Raw genomic sequence first — 21,215 nt, forward strand, 5'->3', positions numbered from 1 at the left:
GCTGTTCGAATAGGATAGGGGTACTTTAGTCTTTACACTTAATGTATAAAGGCTCATTCGCTAAGCATGTTTAGCGAATGAGGCCTCATTCGTTAACGACTAGGCATATTCGTTAATGTAAGAGCCCATTCGTTACTACAGTGTAACGAATGGCGGCTCAATCGTTAAAGTATACCCATTCGCTAAGTGTGTTTAGCGAATGTGTGTTTAGCGAATGGGCTATAGAAAGTCATTCGTTAGTACTATTCTAACAAATGAGAGGCCTCATTCGTTAATACAGTATAACGAATGAGGCATGCCTATAATAGGCCTTCCATGGTAGAGTTGCATAGATTTTGTGCCATATTTATTCTTTATATTATGCTGTCGGATTCTCTCCTCACCATTAATGTATCTTTATGTAACATATTGATCATCAATAAAGTATTCCGCTAACGTATGAACACGATTTAACGTATCGGTATTGCGACTAGATCCGAGGCTCAATAACGTTTTTACAAATTGGAATTGGAATTTGCATAGGATTTGGAATTGGAATTTGAGGGAATTGAAGTTCAATTTCATTCTTGATGTGTTCATTTGACAAATGAATTGGAATCGTTTTCTTTCTTTTTCTTTTCTTTTTTTTAACGAGGATAGCTGCGGAAGCATTTTGGTTTTTTTAGATTTTTTGTTTTTTATTTATATTTTGCGTTATGATTTTTTATTATTATTATTATTATTATTATTATTTGAATTTTTTTAGGGGTTTTTTTGATAAGATCAAAAACCCTCAAAAAAAATTCAAAAATAATAATAAAAAATTCAAAACTCAAAATAGAAATCAAAAACAAAAAAAAAGTAAAAAAAAAACTAAAATATTTTAATCTTTGTTCTCGTTTAAAAAAAACAGTCGAGAAAAGATTTCAACGAACTCACTTGAAATCCTTCACAATTTGGAAGGATTTAGAATCTCTTTATTTAAAGGAATTTGAAAGAATTAAATTCCAATTACTTGACAACCGAACACATTAAAATGTAATTAAGATTCCAATTCCAACGAAACAAACACACCATGTCCTGGGATTTTAATTCCAATTCCATTGAATTCCCACGAATTCTATGAAACAAAGACGCCCTTAAATCACTATAATTGAATAGTAACAGTTAGGTGAACAAATAGTGTGACCTAAGAACTTTTCCCATGTGTAAGATTGTATCAACCGAGATATAACATAATATTGTACGATAAAAAACATTAGGCGACCGAAACAGACAAGATGAGCCTTATGTTTCACTTTAATCTTTGGCAGTCAACTAACACCATACTCCTATCAAAGACTAAACATAAACCTTCTACAAACTTTAAAGTCCTTCCATTTTATCAAAGTTTAATTGGTTTGTCATATGAATACAATAAAGATCATTACATCTAGCAACTTCTATCAAACCGACCCACTCAGTATTCGGTAAAGAAGTCTTTGGGCTTTCCTGATTGGTCGGAAATAAGACATCATTCACCAAAACACAACCTTTAAGTTACAGATAGGAGCAAACCTTAATAATAATGCATGTAACTTGCATATTGGTTTATGATGCCAATGTGGTAGGTTCACACCCATCATGTACGCATGCCAACATGTCTCTATAGTCTCTCATGATTGTGAAATTATCATAAACGAGCCCGTCTCTACTCTTTTTGTACTCAAAAAGAAGTGAAGAGTGGTTAAACGCGGTAAGTTTTACAAACCCCCAATCATGATCTTTATACAAACTCCAAATCGTATTGATCTCAGTAAAATCTGATAGATGGCTCCCGCCTCCACCAACAACAACATGAATCGTTCCATTAACGGTTCCAGAATAACTGTATCGTTCCGGGTTGACACATTGGCTCTACACAATAATCATATTTTTATTTGTCAAAAGCATCAAACTTAACTCGCGCACACTTGAGATCATGTAAACTGAACACGACTCATTTAACCAAAACATGTCAAACTGGTTGGCATGTAATAATCAAGTTGGAAACGTGTTAATCGGATTGATAGGTTGTAAAAATACGTGTTAAAATGGTGGGTCGATATGTTCAACTAAACGGATTAGACAGGTCAACCCAAACACAAACCGTTTAATTAATCAGGTCAACCTAAACACGACTTGGTTTTCAAATGGGTCAGATATGCCAACCCAAAACCTGTTGATTTCCGGGTCATGTTTGGGTTATGTCTAGTCCTGTAAATGAACCGAACGTTTGGTGAACCGTCTGGCAAGAAGTTCATTTATATTTGTTTGAGCACATGTCTTGTTCATTCATTTGTGTTCGTGAGCGTTCGATTACATTCGTTCATTTAAACTTATTTAGTTCATTTGCGTTCATTTAGTTTACGTGTGCTTCGTTTATATATTATAAATGTTTAGGCCCATTACAGCTTAGTCTAGTTGTAATAGCTTTTTAGCCCTATGCATTGTTGTTCACATTGACTTTTAACTTGGTTATGTACGTTCGTGAATACTGTTAACGAACACACGTTCAAATTTAAAGCAAACAAACACAAACAAGAGAACCCCGTTCTTTTAATTGTTTGTGTTCGATTGTTTGTCCGGTTAAAGCTAAACGAATGAACACTCCATTCGTGTTCGTTCAGTTCGTTTGCAAGCCTAGTCATGTCGGAAATTGCCACCCTTAACCTCCGGTGAGGGTGATCGTCAATTGCAAACTTAGTCCAAACGTCAACTTCATCACAAATGTTTGGACTAAGTTCGCAATTTTTAAAAACATGGGGACCAAAGTCGCAATATGGTCAACCACAAGGGACATTTGTGCAATTTTCTCTAATAATTATAATTATGAATAATACCTGGTATACTGGGCAGGTTCTTTCATAATTATGAACATGACCATAAAAAGCAATATCAACTTTATATTTCTGCCATAGTTTCTGCAAATGCTCTCTTCCCATTGGCTCTTCAAAAGCTCCTTCCTGGGCATACCAACTGTTTGACGAATATCCAAGCACGCGGTGAGCTGAAAATATGAGCCATGGTTGTTGTTTTCGGTCAACCGATGCCAGACACTTTTCAATCCATTTATATTGTTCTGAACCCTCTCTCCAATCGTGCTCTGAATCCGCTATGCAAAAGTGAAACATCCCATAATCTGTTGAGTACCTGTTAACGTTAAATAGATTAAAGTCCACTACATTATTTGTCTCTTGCATGCAAAATGAGTAAACTGAAAAATAGTTAGCTTATAGGAAATCAAGTGTGTTTTAAATGCATAAAAAAATCTCTTGAATAATACCTTTTAGAAATTAGATTGTTATATAAGCAATATAATTTTTGCTATCAAACTGGATACGCTAATTATTTATATTTGGACAAAATCTGTTTTGGGTGAACTCAAAGGGGTGTGCAAGGGTCGTTTTGAGCTCAAACCGAACTAAAAACCAAAACTTTGATTTTTGAGTTTTTGAAAAGTGTTCGAATTTGGATCTTTGGGTTCGCGGTTTTGCTTTTTTTAGTTTATGCATTTGGGCTTGAAATTTTTGGGCCTAAAATTCTTTTTGAGCACAACTAGTGAATTTGGGCCTAAATATTTTTTTTTGTTAGTTAATAATTAATTGATTATTATACATTTGGGCTAAAATATTTGGGTTACACTGTTTATCAATTCTTATAAATTATTTAAACTCAAAATTAAAAATTGATAATCCATTAATTCAGTTCGTTTTTTTGGTTTTAAGTTTTTAACTACATCCAAAATCGAAACCGATCTTAACGTTTTGACGAAAACATAAAACCAAATCGTCACTTTTTGTTTGGGATCGGTCTTTTCAGTTGCATCAACCCGTGCAAACACTTTAGTTATTTATAAAAAAAACAAAAACAACAATAAGTCTAATGGATGAAAGTTAAATGAATAAAATATCCAAAATACTTTTTCAAAAATTAGATTATTATTTAAATAATACCACCTAATGAAAGTTGTTGCATAAAATCATTCAAGAAAACTTAGTTTACCAAAATTTTGCTCGATTCTCTGCAGGAACATAGTACATGGTCTCAGCAGGCACACCACACTCACCACCTGAATCTTTAGTAGCATAAAAACCTCCTGAATCGGGCCAAGAACGCTCATGGTTTCCACTGCAAAAAAATAAAACCTAAAGTAAATAATAATTCAACTAAATATTTATCAACTAAAAATGAGGTGGTATCCAACAGTAAATCTTTTTTATTTTTATTTTTTAAATGTTAAGGGTATTTTGGTCACATTTCACATGCACTTAACGGACCAAGTTACCATCTTTCCAATTTAGAGACTGCTGGTGTCACGCTCGTGCAAACTTGAATTAAATTAGTAATTTTGAAAACTTGGGGACTAAAGTCACAATATGACCAAACCACAGGGACTATCGTTATCCCGCCTAATTAGTTCCAATAACAATCTAACTTCTTAGTCAAATGATGAAGGGGGTTTGATGCATTAAATTATAGTAATATACAGTTTGGGTGACTTTCGGTCTGTTTGACCCGTTTGACCTATATAGTGTAAAAGTGTTAATATTGTTCTCAGCTTCTCACAACTTAAAATTGTTTCTATATTAAACGGCCCTCCATTGAAATACTGGCAATTTCATATATACCCATACAAACTTGGAAAATATCATATTTACCCGATTAAAATTAAAATATCATACATGTCCTGACAAAGTGGTTAAAATATCAAATATAGCCAATACTGAGAAGCCAATTTAGTAACTGGCGATTTTACCCTTATTTTTCTAAAACTCTAAAATCTCATAAGTGCCCATTTTTAACTTGCAGATTTTTTTTTAGCTTCATTTTATTTTTACCCAATTTTAACATAATTTTTTTAGTCATAAACAAAAGTTGTCTCAAAATATTAGATTGCTTATAGTCCGATTATCATGCGATTATACCCGGTTCGGTTATCTGATTCAAACATACAGATTCGATCGATTATCTGTCATCGAGAGAACAAAATAGGAGAGACCGAGAGACGACGGTTTGGTTCGCTTGCTTATATTCGATGCAAACAAAATCCAAATAAATATAGGGGTTTAACAAATATAATGGAAAGGGGTAGAATGGTCGATAAGTAAAAAGAAAATTCATCTAAGGTGGGCATATGTGATATTTTTGGTTTTGGTTGGGTATATATGAAAATTTTCAAGTTTGTAAGGGAATATATAAACTAAGTTCTACTAATCAGGAAATGGGTACCTCATAAATTAACTTAAAAAAGAAACGGGTCAAACAGGTCGAAGTGAATATTTACTGCATAAAAGGATTCAAACCTTGCAACCATGTATGGTTTTATTGAAGCAATGGGTTCGGTCTGTGCGGTAAATTGGTCCCACTGTGAGAGATAACCATTTGCATAAGGCATGTCTCCTATATGAAAAACGATATCATAATTATCAAGATCACTAATTAATTGGTCTGTGGTAATTAATGATCCCGGCTGATAAGACGCATACTCATTTGAACCATCTCGTTCTGCCTGAAAAAGAAAAGGCTCAAAAAAATTTCAAAAGTAATTAAAAAAAACGAAGTTCAGAGAAACAAGATATTTTAATTAATATCACCTTCCCCATGTCTCCAAAAATAATAACACGTTGCAATGAGTTTTGCCCCGGAAATGGGGATGATTTGAATGAATATGTTTTACTCCAAATAATTGATCCGTCTAATAGCATATGGCCCATCCTATAACTATACCTGTAAAATTGTTTATAATTAATCTTTGATTGACCTGCAAACATTTTCTTGAAATTGATATATGATGAATGTTTAAAAATTGATTGTAAAAATTCAGAACTGTATCTTATTTGTTTTTAGTTTCTTTTTTTTTCTTTTTAAATGGCTGTATCTAAATTGTTTGAAATTGATTTAAGAAGTCGAAAACATTCAAATGACACTTAGTCTCAATCAAAGACATTAGTCTCAATCAAAGACGGATGCTTTGGTTCTTTGTTTTCTAAAAAAACAGATTCTTCGGTTCGGTTTCAGTTTTGCTATTAACCAAAACCCCCAAAAAAAAACTTAAGTGAACCATAACCAAAATAAGCGATTTTAAGTTATCTTTAAGAAATTAAAGAACGGTGTGACCCAAAAATTATAGGTCCAAACGTGTAATAATCAATTAATTATTTATCAACAAAAAAATTTAAGCTAAAAGTTCTGGACCCAAATTCATTATTGTGGGAAATTTTTTTATTCCGCGCCAAACCAAAACCAAATGATTAAAATCTAACCCTTTCAAAGTAAATGGGTTAATATATACATAGGATTCATTGTAGAACCCAATTTTCATTAAGAGCTCTCTATAGACTATAGCACCTTCAAAAATAAAAACAATGTAGTTAAAATGGTATTACCCTTATCAGATAAATTTGGACTTTCAACTAAATTGTTATTTACAGTTATGCCATTCTTTTATTAGAACCATTAATTAGACTAATCAATGCCTATAAAGAGTTCTTAATAAAAAGACTGTGCGTGCGTGAGTGTGTGTGTGTGTGAATAATTATAAATATGAATACATACATAGTGTTTGGCCACAATTCCTTTAAGAAACTAGTGTGAATAAAACCGGGATCACGCCACCCAACAGTACGTGCAGGAGGACCTGCAGGGCAATTCTGTAAGTACTACAAATGCTATGTTTATGGTTCAGTAATTAAGATTATAAATATTTAGAATTGCATACCACACATGCTACCACGGGTAAACGTCAATGTTCCTGCTGGCGATTGTTTCGGGCTGTGGCCCGTTTGACCCCAATCAACAAATGGAACCGCTTCATCAATGTTGAAGCCGCTTGTCCATGTAACTGTCATCTGCAACAAATATCAAGAGTTAGTTAGCCACTGGTCTGTATTTAATCTCAATGAGCGGAATAAAAAACTTAACTAAAAGAGAAACCGTTCAAATAGGTTAAAGGTAGCTCAAAGATAGGGCTGTAAACAAGCCGACCCGAGCCAGGTTGGGGCTGTCTCGGCTCGTTTATAAACCGAGCCTAGCCCGAGAAAGATTGGGTGTGGCTCGGCTCGTTTATCTTAACGAGCAGAAATGTTGATCTTGAGCTCAGCTCATAAAAAGCTCCACCCGGCTTGTGGCTCGTCGAGCCAGCTCGTTCATTTAAAAAAAAAGTCTAATTTTATATTTTTACACGTGATGATCTATATATAAATAGAAAAAATATATATATTTCTAACATATACATAATGCACAATTAATAAACTACCAACTTTATAATTTATATATATTAAAACTTGGGTTATACTTTAATTTATATATATTAAAACTTAGCTTTAATTTTAACAAGCCAAAGAGCCATTTAAGAGAGCCTAATGAGCAAGCCAACAAGCCAAGCTTACCTTGGCTTGAGCTTGGGCTTGGCTCGTATACAAACCGAGCTGGCTTGGCTTAACTTGGCCAGTTTATCATCATCATCATCGTACTCAGTATATCCCACCAATAGCAAAGCTATGGTAGGGTCTGAGGAGGGTAAGATGTAGACGGCCTTACCTCTACTCCATAGGAATAGAGAGGCTGCTTCCAGTGAGACCCCCGGCTCGATAGTGGTTTTGCATCAAGCCTCGAGGTGATGCATGTACCCTTTTCTTTCGGCTATCAACGCCACCACATGATGCCTGATTAACCTTCCCTCACTTTTAACGCTATTTTCACGAAATTAGTAAAATAACTTCAAAATTAGTGCAATTTCACTTTTGCCCACCCAAGGTTCCACACATATATAAATTATATGTGCGTACCGCAAACAGGGCCAGTTTATAGATGAACCAATTTCGAGCGAGACTAGTACTTTTTGAACAGCCCACTACTCAAATTTTCTCTGAATCATATTATTCAAAGACTTACAATATTACTGTAATATTATTGTTTTAGAAATCATAATTGTCAAACTAATTATTTACAAGAACTTCTTAACAAAAAGGATGCAAAAAGTAATTTCCAGTCAACCCAGCCCAGCCAAGTCTATTTTGGCTCATGCTAAAAATGACTTGTTTCAACATGAAAAAGGTTAAAAGGAATTATAATAGAAAAAATACCTCATCCCAAGCTTTTCCGTGTGCAAGGCGTGGATATACAGGAGCCTTCGGGTTTGCAAATGATATAGAATTAGAAACAGCCACCACCCTTGGCTTTAATCCAAAAAAAATAACAGCAATTAGTCAAGGAGGGAGTAATATCATTAGAAAGTTAAAAACATTAAAACTATGTAAACAACATAAATAGCAAATGTCGTCTAAAGAAGTAATCCACTCACATTTTCCAACCCGCCAGAAAATAATACAAACGCGAAATCCGCACGTTGGTTGATTAACTGGAAACTTAATGTAGCTTTTCCTGTTGTTACATAATTGGAACTCGAGTGGTTTGCAAACATGTACTGTATAATAACCCACATTAAAAAGTTGATAAAAAAACAAGCATATTTCCTTAATTCTACAAACCCTGAATTATATTTATCACGTGTACCTTAATTGGAGCTGTGCAGATGCATGGAGCCTCGTGCGATTTGCCCGATTCAGAGTAGCAATCTGATGCACTGCATATGTTTACAGATGATTCAATAAAAAGTTAACATATATAAATGTCATAAGTATAGGTGGCAAGATAGTGGGTGGCGGGTCAAAATAGGTCAACTTTGTGTGGGTCAAAATGAATCAGTTTGACCTGAATCCCTTTGACTCCAATATTCTACAAATAACTAGTTTGTTAAATATAATTACAAAATGTATGTTATTACAGTAAATAAAAAATCTAACTTTCTGCCACTTTCAACCCATTTCCTGTACCAATTTGACCCACCCGTTTGCAGATACAAGCATAACCCAAATTGACCTATTCATAAGCTAACGGATCAAGATGATGCAAGTATTTATTTAAAATACGAATGTTACTTGAACTTGGCAGGTGAAAAAACTCCAACCCAATCATTCTCAGATGGTTCTGGGTAGTTGAGCTCCACTTTGACCCATTCAGTATCCCCACCCTATCATCAAATCATCAAATTATAAACCTATTAATAACAAAATCAAACAAATCACAAAATTTTTACAGAAATTAAAATAGAACATATAACAACAATACAGTTCTAGCTAGAAATCATCGGATAATCTAAGAGCAGTGAAGTAAAATTGCGATCAGTCACCGATTCATTGCTAGTCTGCTACTGATTCGATTTTACCTACTCGTACCTAAAAACGGTAGCCGGTCAAATCCAGCCCAAATCATTAAAAGGCTGTCAAAGTTCGGTCAAAATTCGCCAAAATTGCTCAAAAATTCGGTCAAAATTGGTGAAAGTCTTTTGAGGTATTTGAAAAACTATAATTATTAATCCATTCTGAATAACAAGTTTGAAAAATTATATATAAAACTTAGTGTGTGTGTAATTTTGAAAAACTACATATATAATTCCAATCCGACTAATTTGAGAAATTATATACAAAATTTGGCACATATATATTTATAAGTTTGAAAAAATACATATAAAATTCCAATCCAACTAATCCTGATTAATCCCTATGCCCAACTAGGGCCTAAAAGTGAGTTCTACAACACTGTCTAATAGTACAGCCCAATCCAACTAGCTGAAGTAAACAACGTATACCTTCAAACCAAGAATAACCGGCTCGGCCCGAACCGAAGCTGATTGATGAATATCAATAAAAGCTTTGCGTATAGCGATCTTGGCGAGTGGCTGTTCATCAGTAGGGTGTTGACCTGGATCGCTGCGTATAATCGTAGAGTAATGGGAAGCACCGCAAAGAAAGACCTTAGTCGCCAGTAGCAGAAACACTGTCAAGAGTTTTTTCATTGTTGGCAGTTCATCCAACACTTGGTGTTCTGGAATCAAAATATTTGGTTGTATTTAACGAGTACCAGTGATTCAAATGGCCACTTGTACCTACTTTGGATTTGGTTGTATTTAACGAGTACCAGTGATTCTCCATTACTCATCCATTACTCGCCATCAAATGACTTGACATTAAAGTTTTATTATATATTTATATTGTGTATACTATCAAATTTGATTGGCACATACTATTTCAAACATTTACCCATATAAATAAATGATGAAAATAAAAATCAAAACGGACACAGTAAATTGATTAACCTTGTTCTTTTAATGGTCAGAAGTTCAAACCCCTGGTCATCAAATTTTTGAGTGGTTAAAGTTGTTTTAATGGTCAGAAGTTCAAACCCCTGGTCATCAAATTTTTGAGTGGTTAAAGTTGTTTTATGCTAATCAAAGGTTAGGTGTTAAAATCTCCTTAATACAACTTTCTTTTGTTTTTAGTATATGTCTTTTTAAGTTAGTTGACACTTTTTACCGATTTTTATTTATAGAAGCCAACAAAAATAGATCGTATTCAATAAAAAAAACCACAAAGTAATTTTTTTTAAGCCAGATTAACTTGATAAAGAAATTCATAATGAATTTTGGATAGGAAAAGTGTGACCAATGACCATTATTCCATTAATTAAGATCACCCAATGTAGTAGAGGAGTGGTACGTATGAAATGCCAAGTCAATTTCCTTTTTACAACAAGACGGGTACTTGAGTGTTAACTAGTGAAATTCCACATGCGATGGGGCGGCATTTCAGTTTTAGAAATTTCTGAAATAGTTAATTTTGACTAAGTCTTTCTAAATATAGCTATGGTTTCAAAAAAATTGCCAAAATTATTCATTCAGATCCAAGGGAAACAAGAACTGATTCGACATATTAATGTAGCCTATCAGAACTCGCTACGTGTTAAGTTTTTCTGGCAGATCCGACGTTTTGGACGAGTCTCCGACGGATGCGTGAAGGAGCCTTCGGAAAATTACACTGTCTTGTCTGAGGTTTAATTCCTGTTACCGTCGAATCCGACAAATTAATTTTCATCGAATTTCTCTTAATTGAAATAAACGGTTCGTCACTTTCTTGCGCAGACTTCTCAACAACAAATGTGATTCGTGGAAAACAAACACTATGGTTGTGTTCTTCTCAAAAAACTAAGCGATTTACGCTATGGATTTGTTTGATTATATGGAAAAATAAGAAAGATGGAGATGGAGGTTGATTAGGGAGGTTTATGGTTTGAGATGTTGAAGATGAACTATTACATCGGCAGATGAAGTATTACATCGGAAGACAAAACAAGTTTCGCCGGGCGACGAATTAGGTTCGTGTTTCGTTGAAAGACCAAACATCATGACACATGACGAGATTTTAGAGGCCCTTCTAATCCATCAGATCAATTCCTCTTTACGTCGGATTCACCGGGAAAATATGGCTATTTTGGAAGGGGGGGTTATTTTTTCCAAAACAATGGCTAAAGTTGAAAAAAAAAAGTTGATATTGTTTTAGGAATTTTCCCTTTCAGTTTTGGTTGGTATTGGTTCAATTCGATTAGTTACTAGCACGGTACTATAACTCAATATAGCAACCAGAAGAAAAAACTTAATAAATATAGTTGTAATATAACAAAAGTGTTATGGTAAAAGATTGTAATGATAATAATCAATATTCACTTTACAATGAGGGGGAAATAATCCCAATATACACAGTTTGTCGGAAATCAAGCTAGGAATTATGCTACACATATGGAAACCAAATAAGAAGGATATAAATGATATTAAAAGGGATTTGACTAAAGGCAATAATCACGGAGGGAATAATGGAGAATAATATATTTCTATACCCTCCCCTCAAGTTGGAGCGTGTAAATCTTGAACGCCCAAGTTGTCGAGTAGTATACGAAACTGATTACTTCACAATGGTTTTGTGAGGACGTCAGCAATTTGTGTTTTAGTATGAATTTGCTTTGGTTGTATTTTTGAATCAACTCGTTCACGAACTAAACAACGATCCATCTCGACGTGTTTGGTTCGCTCATGGAAAAAGGGATTATTTGCAATGTGGCGCGCAGCTTGATTGTCACAAACAAAGGGGTTGAACCCTCGGGAGGTGCATCGAGTATACTTAATAGCCACTGCAAACATAGTATTTCACTAACTGGGTTGGCCATAGCGCGATATTCCGCTTCAGCCGATGATCGAGACGCAACAGACTGTTTTTTTGATTTCCAAGACACGGGTGCGCCCCCCGAGAGCAATACATATTCGGTTCTGGATCTTCGTGTGATTGGACACCCGATCCAGTCAGCGTCACAATAAGCGGTTAGATCGAGCCCTCCTTCTTTGGAATTAATATTCCTTGTCCTGGAGTTGCCTTAAGGTAATGAAGTACCCTGTTGACGGCCTCCATGTGGCTTTGTCTCAGGTCACTAACAAACTGACTCAAAACATTCACTGCATAGGCTATGTCGGGCCTCGTGGCTTGCAAATAGAGGAGTCACCCTATTAGTCTTCGGTACTGGCTTAAGTAAACTCGTGACTCCTCATCACATTTTCCAAGTTTAAGATTTTGTTCCATGGGGAATGAGCTCGGTCGGCAACCCGTCATTCCCGTATCTTCAAGGATGTCAAGTGTATATTTGCGTTGACTTAACACCATTCCCTCTTTTGTCCTTGCAACCTCAATTCCAAGAAAAAACTTTAAAGAACCGAGATCCTTGATGCTGAATTTGTTATCAAGAAAAACTTTAGTTTCTTTTATCTTGCCCGAGTCATCTCCCATAATAATCACATCATCAACATAAATGAGCGTAGTAACGAAAGCATCCTTAGTTTTGAAAAAAAACAGAGAAGGATCGGCTCCTGTTTGTTTAAAATAAAGAGTTCGTAAATTTTTTATACCAATTTCTAGATGCTTGCTTAAGCCCGTACAAGGATTTCTTTAGTTTGCAAACTCGGTTATCATTTGGTTTTCCAAAGCCTTGAGGGATTTTCATGTAGACGTCCTCATGCAAATTTCCATGGAGGAAAGCATTGTTTACGTCCAACTGATGAATATGCCATCCTCGTTTCACAGCCACGGTTAGAAGAGTTTGAACAGTTCCTAGGTTTGCCACCGGGGCAAAGGTTTCATGAAAACAACTCCTTCCATTTGCGTGAAACCTTTTGCCACAAGACGCGCCTTGTATCTTTCGATATACCCATTTGGTTTATACTTTATCTTATAAACCCACTTTGAGTCGATTGCCGGTTTTCCTTCCGATTGTGTTTGTAAGACCCAAGTATCATTTTATTCAAGAGCCTTGATCTCCTTCTTCATATCATTATTTTTCATCCTGAACGGCTTGACTAGCGATAGCCGCTAAAAAAGCTTTGTGTTTGTTAGTAAATTTATCATAGGAAATAAAATGTGCTAAGGATGTACCGTTGAGAACGTGTGATTGGGGAGGTGGAATGCTCGTGGTTTATAGATGAGGGAAGATTAACTTCATAGTCATCGAGGTGCTTGGGGCGGACATGATTTCTTTTCAGCTTTGGTACATTTGCATCATGCCTATTTTGCTCCATGTTCTCATGATCTTGTTCATATCCTTCGGCTTCATTATTATTTTTATGGGGGTTTTCATCTTCATTGTTGGGCTCCTCAACACCATCGGCCCACTATCCAATATTTTCAGAATTGGACTCATGCTCATTTTCAACCTGTGGCCTTCATTCTCATTATTAGGCTCAAAAGAAACATTTTATTCATGCTCAACAAAATCACCAATTTGTGTACTTTGATTTTGTGACGTCACTTGCAGAATAGTGGTGGACTTAGTGAGCTCATCAGTTGGCTCAACTTGTTTTGCCATTGTTTCCATATTTTCTTCTCACTTTGATGGAAAAATAAAGATTTCTTCTTCTTCGGGTTTTTCATTAGTAAAAGGAAAAATATTCTCTATAAATTTAACATCTCTAGATGTTATAATTTTATTAAGACGTGAATCATATATTTTATAACCCTTCGTACCTTGAGGATAGCCCAAGAAGACCCCCAGCCTCCCTCTCACCTCGAACTTATCACCTTTTGTCTCCATATTTTTGTAATAAGCAAGACAACCAAAAATCCTCATATGTTCGTAATTGGGTTTTTGGTTGTACAATACTTCATACGGAGTCTTGTTCTCGATCACTTCGGATGGCAACCTTGTCGGTAAGTTAGCCTCAAACCTTAACACTCGTGCCGTTTCCAAAAAATGTTGGTGCTTTCGTTCCACCACACCGTTTTGTTGTGGCGTGTGTGGACATGTGGTTTCAAGAATAATCCCGTTCTGTGCATAAAAATCAAGCATGCAATTTAAAGTAAATCCCCCCCCCCCCGGTTATCGCATCGTATTCGTTTAATATTATTCTCGAGTTGGACTTGTACCATTTTGTGAAAATTAACGAGGCAAACACTTGTCAAAAAATAGCTTGCCCGTGTGAACGAAGGTGTCCGGTATTTACCCCGCACCTCACAATACAACAAGTCAAAACAAGTATTTGTTTTTGTGGTACTAATAGGAAAAGGCAATCTCATAAACTTAGCTTTAACACATGAGTCACAAAAGTCTTTGGAACTTAAAGAAACATTCTTAAAAAAATCAACGTAGGATAGTTTTGAGTTTGATGGATGACCCAACCGCTTGTGCCATCTACTAACAGTCGCCATCATAGCATGCCTCTTTGTTTCCATCATCCTCATCTTGTATAAACCACTTTTGCATTCACCCGTTCCAATCAATGTCCTTGAACGTAAGTTTTGCATGACACAAAAATCTGAGAAAAATGTGACAGCACATTGAAGATCTTGTGATAATTTACTAACAGACAATAGGTTGCATTTAAATTTGGGAATATGAAGAACATTTTTAATCATCATGCCGTTGGGTAACATGCAACTTCTTCTACCTTCAACAGCAATAGTTTCACCATTTGGTATTGTGACGGGTGGTTCACAATTTCTTTTTATTTTATTTTTTAATAAGGTGTCATCATATATTATATGCTCGGTGGCACCCGAGTCTATAACCCATTTACCTTCTTTACCAAAGTTACCTGTCATGTTGGCTGCGGGTGCTACTTCTTCTGATGTCACATTTTTATTATTACTAAAAAACTTCACAAGCTGTTGATATTGAGCATTGGTTAAACCCGGTATCGGGCTTTTTTCTACTTCGACACAAGCTGCCTTTGGCTTCACCTTTTCTGATTTTCCTTTTCCCGGCTACCATTCGGGATAACCGATGCGTTTAAAACACTCATCTTTATTATGCCCATCTTTACCACAGATAGTGCAATGTGCCGGTTGTTCCCCTACACCTCGTTTTCCATCCCTGAGCTTAGGGAGACTTAGTGACTGACCTTGATCATGCTTGCTGGGCACATGCGCTTGAAAAGCTGCTGGCTCAGCAACTGATCTCTTGCCTCCTGAGATAGCCCTCTGTTGTTCGTCGTCCTTCACTAATTGAAAGGCACTTGTAAGAGAGGGTATTGGCTGCATAGCCAATATCAAGGTTCGGATGGTTCCGAATTCATCATCTAAACCAACAATAATTTCGTAACAAGAACATCAAGGCAAATAACTTGACCAGAAACCGATGATAAGTATGCAAAAAAAAAAGATTTTAAGCAGTTAAAACGTCGGCATCCAGACCTTGTTCAAAGTAAGGGACGTCTTTAACTTCTAGGATGATGTACGCTTCCACACCATTACCTCTCACATCATCGATTAGTAGCACTAAATTTTTAAAGGGCGTCATCCAAGGAACTGCCCAAGCGGGTTTTCCGAAACCAAAGTCAGCTTCATAGAAAGGAAACTTACACCAACTAGTTAATAAAATCGGATTTGTTGATTCATAAATGTTGGTCATATGTAAGAAAGAATTCAAAACCATCGTTTTCCCTTGTTCGCTATTGTGGTGTACCTTGGAGAAGTCATCTATAATTTTCTTGACAGAATCATTTACGAGATTTATCAGTTCTTCGATTGTTCCAAGAATCGTAGATTTCATGGAACAAACTCCCCAAAGATTCCCACAAGAATACTTGGGTATTGAAGAAGCCATTTTTTCTCTTAGATTTATCGGCTGGCAGAGTACAGACTCTCTTACGTAATCATGTGTTACCCTATCAACACCAATGAGAGCCTTCCAAATGGTCGCGGATACCAATTGTAACTTTGAAAACCGACGTGCACTCGTGTTTCCATTTGTGATGGCCTTTGCTCTCATGCTGGATATTGCACTCTCACTAAATGAAACTTTCTTTGTCGTATACTTGCTTAAAAAATAATCGTCGGTTATAATTGGCATTGGAGTGGAACGGACACCACACGCAGGAAACAATGAGGATGAGATGAAACCGGGCCCTGTGAATTTGATCTCATTTTCTTCTCGGTTCATGGCAGCCCATTCATTTAGGAATGTACATAGTGTTGACGCATCGACAACCTTATGTGTTGCACATACATCAAGTGCCACACCTCCACACTCAAAGGTGGTCAGTTGTATAGTAAGAACAACATCGTGACGTTTTCCTTTCGTAGGAATAAATTCATCAACCAACCTAATATTCACCTCAGGGCCGAGAATATGTTCTAGTTTGATGCTAACTTTGGCTTCTATGAACTCAACACCTTCGTCATTACAATGAACGGTTTGACTTTCTTCAACATATCTACCGGCTAAAGGGTATAATCGTTTTTCTAGGGATATTTCTAGTTGGACAACAAACTTTGCAGGGTCGTGTTCGCTATTTTTGTTGAAGAAAAGAACAATACCTACGTCAATGGACGGAGCAAGTTCATCAGTGAAGCCTATCTTGTAGTGTTTAAGGTTTGAAGGAGTTGGAACCAATGGTTAATTTTATGAATTTGCTTGGTTGTTTTTGAAACTTGATTGCCATTTGGTTTGCGGAATTGTCAGGAATTGGATTTGAAATCTAAAAACATTTTTGGTTAGGCAAGAAAGGAAATGGAATTGGAACTCTTTCCATTAAATTCCATCAGTTAAGGATTTCAAGATTCCTTCATATATGTTATGGAATGTATAATTTTTCAATGAAATGTGCATAAATTACCAATATACCCTCCCCGTAATAAACATTCCACCTTCAATTCACAAAACATTTTGATAATTTTATGTAACCAGCAAATCAATTTATGTTTCCATTGAAATCAATGGACCGACAAACTCAAAATCATACATTGTTTAGCTGCCATGGAAATCCGTATGGTGTTCTATCCACAAATATTTGAGAGGGTAAATTTGGGGTTAAATAGGGATCATGGTAATTTGAACTTTTTTAAATCTCAATTCCATTAAAAATATTTATAAACCAAACAGCATAAAAGTTTCCATGGAATTAATTCTAATCCACTCAAATTCCATTAGAAAACATTCTACGGAACAAACACCCCGTAGGGGATTTTATTTATAGTGTAAGAATTAGGTTATTAACTTGTGTACAACACAGACGGAAATTCAGAAATCGTTAAGTAAACACATATATAATTTCAAACAACAAGTTATTTTTAATATATTTTTGAGACATCAACATGAGTTTTAATTGCAATTCATATTCATATGCAAACAAAGTATTGAAATACATAAACTTACAAAGAATGACTTTACATAGTAGATTGTTATCGAAGATCATTTAAAACCCTAAAACATAAACTTTAATAAATAACATTAATTGAAAACAAACAAACTTCACTAACATTAGTCTGGAAATCAAGTAAATCAGAAAATAAGCATCTAGGAAAGATTTCCGATAAGCATCCAAGAATGATTCAGACTTCTTTTTTTCTTGGACCGGAAACACAGTTGATGATATAAACATTCATACACCAATCTAACAAACATAGTGACTAACAGATTACGAAAATTGTTTTTACATTTCATGTGAAAAATCTTGCACCCTAATAAACTGATGCACGTCCAAAGCACATTTAAGAACCATAACCAAATCAAAACCTTTTTAAAATGACATGTTTTGACCGGCCAGAATCAAATCAATATGTTTTGAGAATGACCCATTTTAACACGAACCAAATCGATATCTTCTAAAATTGACCCGGTATGATCTAGACCAAATCGATACAATTTTAAAAAGACTCGTTGGAACCCAAATGAAATCGATATCTTTTTATATTGACTCGTTGACCAGAATTAAACTGATACCCTTTTAAAATGACCCATTTTAACCCGAGCCAAAGCAAATTGAAAGACCACACTTGAAGACTAAGAAGAAAATGAATGGTAATGCATACAATGTTCTTAGCTTTTGAAATCCTTTCTACCAAATACGAATTCATTATTACTGGTTATAAAGATCCAAAAAAATAATAATAATAATAATAATAATAATAATAATAATAATAAAGCGTCAATGACTTCAACTCACTTGAAAGTTGAAACTCATGTGAACATTTCACTTAATTTGTGAACCGTCTATATTCATTCATTTTTCAATAGACACTAATACCAAACACCAAACAAACTAAATACAAATTGAAACGAAACTAAATTTAAAAAAACTAAAACAAAACCAAAACTGAAAACCTAAATAAGACCAAATGCCAATAAAACTAAAACAAAAACAAAAACCGAAATGAAATTCGAAAAACTAAAACCGATAAATCTAAAACAGAACCATAAACAAAAATTGTAAAAATCGAAACGAAAAATTGAAGAAAGTTAAACACATCTAAAACGAAACTAAAAAAATCGAACCAAAACGAAACTAAAACAAACAAATTATAAAAAATAAAACCGAACAAAAACCAAAAACCAAAATTATAAATAAAACTACCATGAAACTTTGAAAAGAAAAACCCGAACTCATTAAGGAACACATGCATTAGTAGTATAGTAGATTAGAATATGTTAAATATTAAGTTGCATGCAACTTAATTTAATTTTGAATTATTTTATTAGCAAAAAATTATGATAATGAATGTTATTTATGAAAAGAGTTACTGTTTTAATAATATAGAAGATAAATTCATATCGTTTATGAATTCAACATCTTCGTCGTTACAATCAACGGTTTGACTTTCTTCAACATATCTACTGGCAAGAGGGTACAATCACGCTAAGGTTTTCTCAAGGGATTTTTCTAGTTGGGCGTCAAACAACATATGATTGTGATTGTTGTTTTGGTGAAGAAAAGAATAACAGCTACATTCATAAATGGTGCAAGTTCATCAATGAAACCTATTTTGTAGTTTTTAAGGCTTTGAGGAGTTGTAACCAATGGTTTTATGAATTTGCTTGCTAGTTTCTCAAACTTCATTGCCATTTTGTTTTATGGTTTGGAGGAGTTTAACCAACTAGAATGAAATGAAAGGTTACAAGGGTACACTATTTATAATGTCCGAAAGTATTTTATCTTTATTTTATTTCTATTTTTATTTTTTTTATATTCCAGATACATTTAGTTGTCCATGCTATCTTGTTAGTTTCGAAGTCTAGAAAGAAGGCGTTTGAGTCGTAGTATGTTTAAGGAGTTAATTAGCATAAATAAATAGTTAGAGATATGTAAGTAGTGTGCCAAGAAAATTATAATAATCAAAGAGAGTCGGCGGTTGAGATCAAAATCTTGTGTTCTTGGCCTTGATTTTCAACAATTAGCTAGGCCGTCTCTGAGTATATTTTATAATTTTGCGGCTCTAGCGGGCAATAAAAAGGGCATTTGAAATCACGTTCTTAATTATGTGATAAATAATTTGACAACTTTACCAATTATGTTGCATTTTAGATCCCATTATTAACCAAAGCCTAAAAAACCTAATAAAAAGCTACGAAAGAATAGTCCATAGGAAACACAAAAGGAAAATTATTCTCATAAAAATAAAAAGAACACAAATGGGAATTGAACCCATGATTTTTGGTTCCATAGGCAATGCGTTTTTAAAAAAAATATTTATTATATATAAAATACATATAATTTTTATTAATGATTTTGGGCCTCTTGAGAGAATAAGTGTGGGTCCATCGACCTCCTTGGCCCCCTTTTGGGCCGGGCCTAACAATTGATATCGAGTTTGAAGGTTTTAGATGGGCTAATATTATAAGCCCATCTAATATTAGCCTTAAGCCCAAATAAATTACTTACTTAAACCCAAGTATATATTCCAATTATAAAGCCCAAATAACATTAGAATTAAATCGAGCCCGCACTCCCGCGTCACCTAACTCGTTTAATATCTAACGTTATTTTCTCGATCGACAAGTTAATCCAATAACACTAAAATAACCAACAATCCTCCCCCATTTTAGTGATATCCATGATTAACTTAACCATCCTCACATAAACACAAACACTATGCATAAATGAAAATGTCCTATGGATTGAATTTTCATCTTAGTATTTACATGTTATAAATATTAGAATATCTTGGGTGTCGCTATGGATTGAACCCAAGTTATCCATTTTTAATACTTGTAGGTAAATACACATGCGTTTCAAATCCAAATTCCACTTTACACTATATTTTACTAGACTGTGTCCCAATCCTTCAAAGAATATATCAAAGCTCAAATCCAAAGCTTCTTGAAGCGGCTAAACTTCATATTCTTATAGGTAGTTCATTATTCTCGCACCCGCACTGCAATTTGTCAATGAACTATTAAGAAGCTATACTTCAACCTACTTTATCTTGCGGTCCGAACACATACCTTGGGATGATTATAATAATGTGTTCCAATATCGTTATGACAAGCTTGCCACATTGAATTCAGCATCTAACGTTGTTTTAGATGGGAATTGGGTGTCTTGACATAAGATATTAAAATGGACTTTAAACCCATCCCCATGACTGATATGTTCACGAGATCTCTTCCTAACTCTTTAGTTAGATCATTAGCTAAATCATACTCATAAATTACAAACTCAACAGATATCACATCTTGCATGATGAGCTCATGAATCATGCTATGTATAATATATAACCGTCTAGACTTTCCATTATACATCTGACTATTACCTTTAGTCAACACTATCCCCCTGATAGATTTTGATGATATCAGTTTGACCATAATAGAATTTTATAATAACAGTTTCTTAGCCATTCAACCACTTTTATCAGTTTGCAAATGCTAAAAACTCACATTCTATTGTCAAATGATGCAAATCCATTCCTTAATTACCTAAGAAATGAAACCTCCCCTAAATAGAGAATACACATCCACTTAGTTATATAACTTGTATCAGAATACTCCTTTTAATCCTTATACAAAGGATCACATATGCCTCCCCCATATCCTTCATTTTAAAATTAGAAAACAATAATTTCTTATTT

At 34.7% G+C, this 21,215-nt stretch overlaps 2 protein-coding genes across 2 annotated transcripts; both read right to left on the minus strand.

Annotated features, from left to right (window-relative positions):
* Positions 1-1,424: 1,424 nt before the first annotated feature.
* Positions 1,425-9,992, minus strand: LOC143563091 (nucleotide pyrophosphatase/phosphodiesterase-like). Its single transcript, XM_077050716.1, has 13 exons — positions 9,947-9,992; positions 9,650-9,885; positions 8,940-9,031; positions 8,515-8,584; positions 8,303-8,425; positions 8,085-8,177; positions 6,719-6,848; positions 6,556-6,637; positions 5,595-5,727; positions 5,304-5,509; positions 4,003-4,128; positions 2,841-3,150; positions 1,425-1,875 (listed from the first exon to the last, which is right to left on the minus strand). The coding sequence occupies exons 1-13, from the start codon at positions 9,990-9,992 to the stop codon at positions 1,570-1,572; spliced, it is 1,953 nt and encodes a 650-aa protein (XP_076906831.1). The 3' UTR covers positions 1,425-1,569.
* Positions 9,993-15,534: 5,542 nt separating this feature from the next.
* On the minus strand, positions 15,535-19,213 carry LOC143563083 (vinorine synthase-like). The gene is made up of 2 exons (XM_077050709.1): positions 19,074-19,213; positions 15,535-16,669 (listed from the first exon to the last, which is right to left on the minus strand). Exons 1-2 carry the CDS (start codon positions 19,211-19,213, stop codon positions 15,535-15,537), a joined length of 1,275 nt encoding a protein of 424 aa, XP_076906824.1.
* Positions 19,214-21,215: the final 2,002 nt, after the last annotated feature.

Source organism: Bidens hawaiensis, unplaced genomic scaffold, assembly GCF_021521415.1.
Source record: "Bidens hawaiensis isolate Kalapana, Puna unplaced genomic scaffold, B.hawaiensis_p1.1 tig00021268_1, whole genome shotgun sequence".
In the NCBI taxonomy this organism is placed as follows: domain Eukaryota; kingdom Viridiplantae; phylum Streptophyta; class Magnoliopsida; order Asterales; family Asteraceae; genus Bidens; species Bidens hawaiensis.